General features: G+C 43.4%; 1 protein-coding gene across 2 annotated transcripts in view; it reads left to right on the top strand.

Moving 5' to 3' along the window:
• Positions 1–2457, top strand: part of LOC103371443 (transcription factor COE3-like) — a 56251-nt gene that overhangs the window by 45268 nt on the left and 8526 nt on the right. For both annotated transcript variants that reach the window (XM_008300772.1, XM_008300773.1), the window contains one exon: positions 892–957. In XM_008300772.1, the coding sequence (XP_008298994.1) occupies positions 892–957 (66 nt within the window). The remainder of the gene's footprint in view (positions 1–891; positions 958–2457) is intronic.

A 2457-nucleotide genomic window follows, 5' to 3' on the forward strand; every position in this document is an offset into this window, starting at 1 on the left:
AGAAGTGGTTCAGTGTTAGAGACTCAGACTGTGTGTGTGTGTGTGTGTGTGTGTGTGTGTGTGTGTGTGTGTGTGTGTGTGTGTGTGTGTGTGTGTATGTGTGTGTGTGTGTGTGTATGTGTGTGTGTGTGTAGCTGATCTCTGTTCAGCTGAACTCACGTTAACAAACTGAGCTTCAGTCTGAGTTCAAATGTTTTTTTGATCTAAATCTGTTTTTACAGAATGAAAGTGGACCGAAGCAGAACCCGTCCGGACAAACGTTCTCCTCAGTGTGGATCAGAAGAGAACGTTTGTCCAGAACTTTTCTGTCTGTCAGGTCATAAAGATGAAAACCTGCCACTTCTTTGCAGCTGAATGTTCTGCCAGCAGGATCTCCTGATATCACCTGCAGCCTGAGGAACCTTTCAGAGAACATCACACTCATGAAGGTTCTGAATGTGGTGGACGGAAAGCGTTCTACAGCAGAATAAAACTCAGTGATGAAGTGTCCACATACTTTTGGACTGTTCCCAGTTCTTCAGCGATGGTTCTGAGATGTTTTGGACTCCACTCAGGTTCCTCCACACGGTTCTGAAAGAACGTCTCTCCTGCAGCCTTTTATGGGCAAACACACATAAGACACTCATGCTTTCTGTTGTTTCTGTGATATGAGGAGTCTGCAGGTTTGTGGTGTAACTGAAGTGGACCCGTCTTGTTCTGTGGTGGTTTACCAGCTGCTGGTTGTCTGGTAACTAATCTAACTACCCACTGATGGAACCAGCCTTCTCTCACAGGATTTTAAACTCCTACCTGGTCGGTGCTGCATGTTGCCACTGGTGACCAGAGAACACCTGGTTAGTTCTGACGAGCCTCAGTACCTGCTGTGTTCTGATCCGATCTCGTCTCTTCCAGGAGGTGCTGTTGAAGCGAGCAGCTGACCTGGTGGAGGCGCTCTATGGGATGCCCCATAACAACCAGGTAAGCTGCTCACCTGTGCACACGCTCCAGCCTATCTGTGGTTCATCACACATGACGCAGAAATGAGAACCTGAGAGAATGAAGGCTGCAGGTCACTGGTTCTTTGGGTTCTTCTGATGTTCTGGCTGCTCACTGAAGTAAAGACACACGGTCACATAGAACCAAAACCAAACAGGGGCGGATCTAGAGAAATACTAATGGGGTGGCAAAGGGGTGGCATATAGATNCGACTGTGTTCAGATGACAGCAGCCTCTGTTGTTCAGTCTGTGTGTGTTTGCATTTTCGGTGTCTGATTCTTTATTCTCTGATTTATTTCCTGTTTCATGTCCTTGTAATTATTCGTCATGTGTCGTCCATTAAGCTTCATCTCCTGCTGCCGAGGCTGAAACACACAATCTGTGGATCTGTGTGTGTGTGTGTGTGTGTGTGTGTGTGTGTGGGCTGAGAGGAATAATTGGTTTCCTCCTCGGCGATGACATCCCAACCTCCAGCTCCATCGCCGTGGTAACCCCACTGATGTGTGAGTGGGAGAGGTGCTTGTCATCCTGCTGCGTAACAATGAAACACTTGTAATAATCAGGCTTTCATTTGTCACCATAAACACTGTGTGTGTGTGTGTGTGTGTGTGTGTGTGTGTGTGTGTGTGTGTGTGTGAATAAATCCCTTCTGGTTGTGACACACTCAAGCGTCACTCTGTATAAACGAGCAGATTAAAGACGATCGCAGGCTGAAAGCTACTTCACTGAAATGACTTCACCTCTCACAGTGTGTGTGTGTGTGTGTGTGTGTGTGTGTGTGTGTGTGTGTGTGCGACAGACAGACAGACAGACACACACACACACACACACACACACACACTGGCTGGTGTGTTTTAACTCGACAGTCACAGTGTGTTAAACTGGTTGTAAATCTCAGCTCATAACATTTATTTGTGATCCAAGGAAAGATGTTTGTAACGCAGTGAAAAGAAAAGATGAAAGAATGAAGATGTGCAGAACAGAGAGGAAATCAAGCAGATGGAAAAAGAAAAGCTACACTGATGAACAAAAGAAGAAAGAAAAACATTTGAAATTAGCCACAAATGCTTCAAAAATGCTTCAAACCCCAAAACATATGCAAAGAAATTGTTGAAAACTGTTAATAAATGATCTAAATTGTGTAAGAAAATAAATCAAACGTCTTAAAAATGTCACGTAAAGAATGAAATATCCAAAGAACAAAAGTATGCGTACAATCACAAAATGCTCTAAGGACTCTCAGAGTAGATTTTATCAGTTTTTTTTGTTTTAGAAAAACCACCATTCAATATGTTTTGTTACATTCCCGACATTTTTATTGAATGATGATGAAGGAAAACAGGAAATGATGACGATGTGAAAACTACGCTGACGAAAACAAGAACACAAAGACAGCGAAAACAGAAAACATCAAAAACGTTAGGATGAAAGAAGGAAATACATTTAACTGAAGATAAACAAGAGAGAACATCAAAAAGAAAG

The sequence above is a fragment of the Stegastes partitus genome, unplaced genomic scaffold (genome assembly GCF_000690725.1).
Source record: "Stegastes partitus isolate 25-593 unplaced genomic scaffold, Stegastes_partitus-1.0.2 Scaffold1587, whole genome shotgun sequence".
Classification (NCBI taxonomy): Eukaryota; Metazoa; Chordata; class Actinopteri; family Pomacentridae; genus Stegastes; species Stegastes partitus.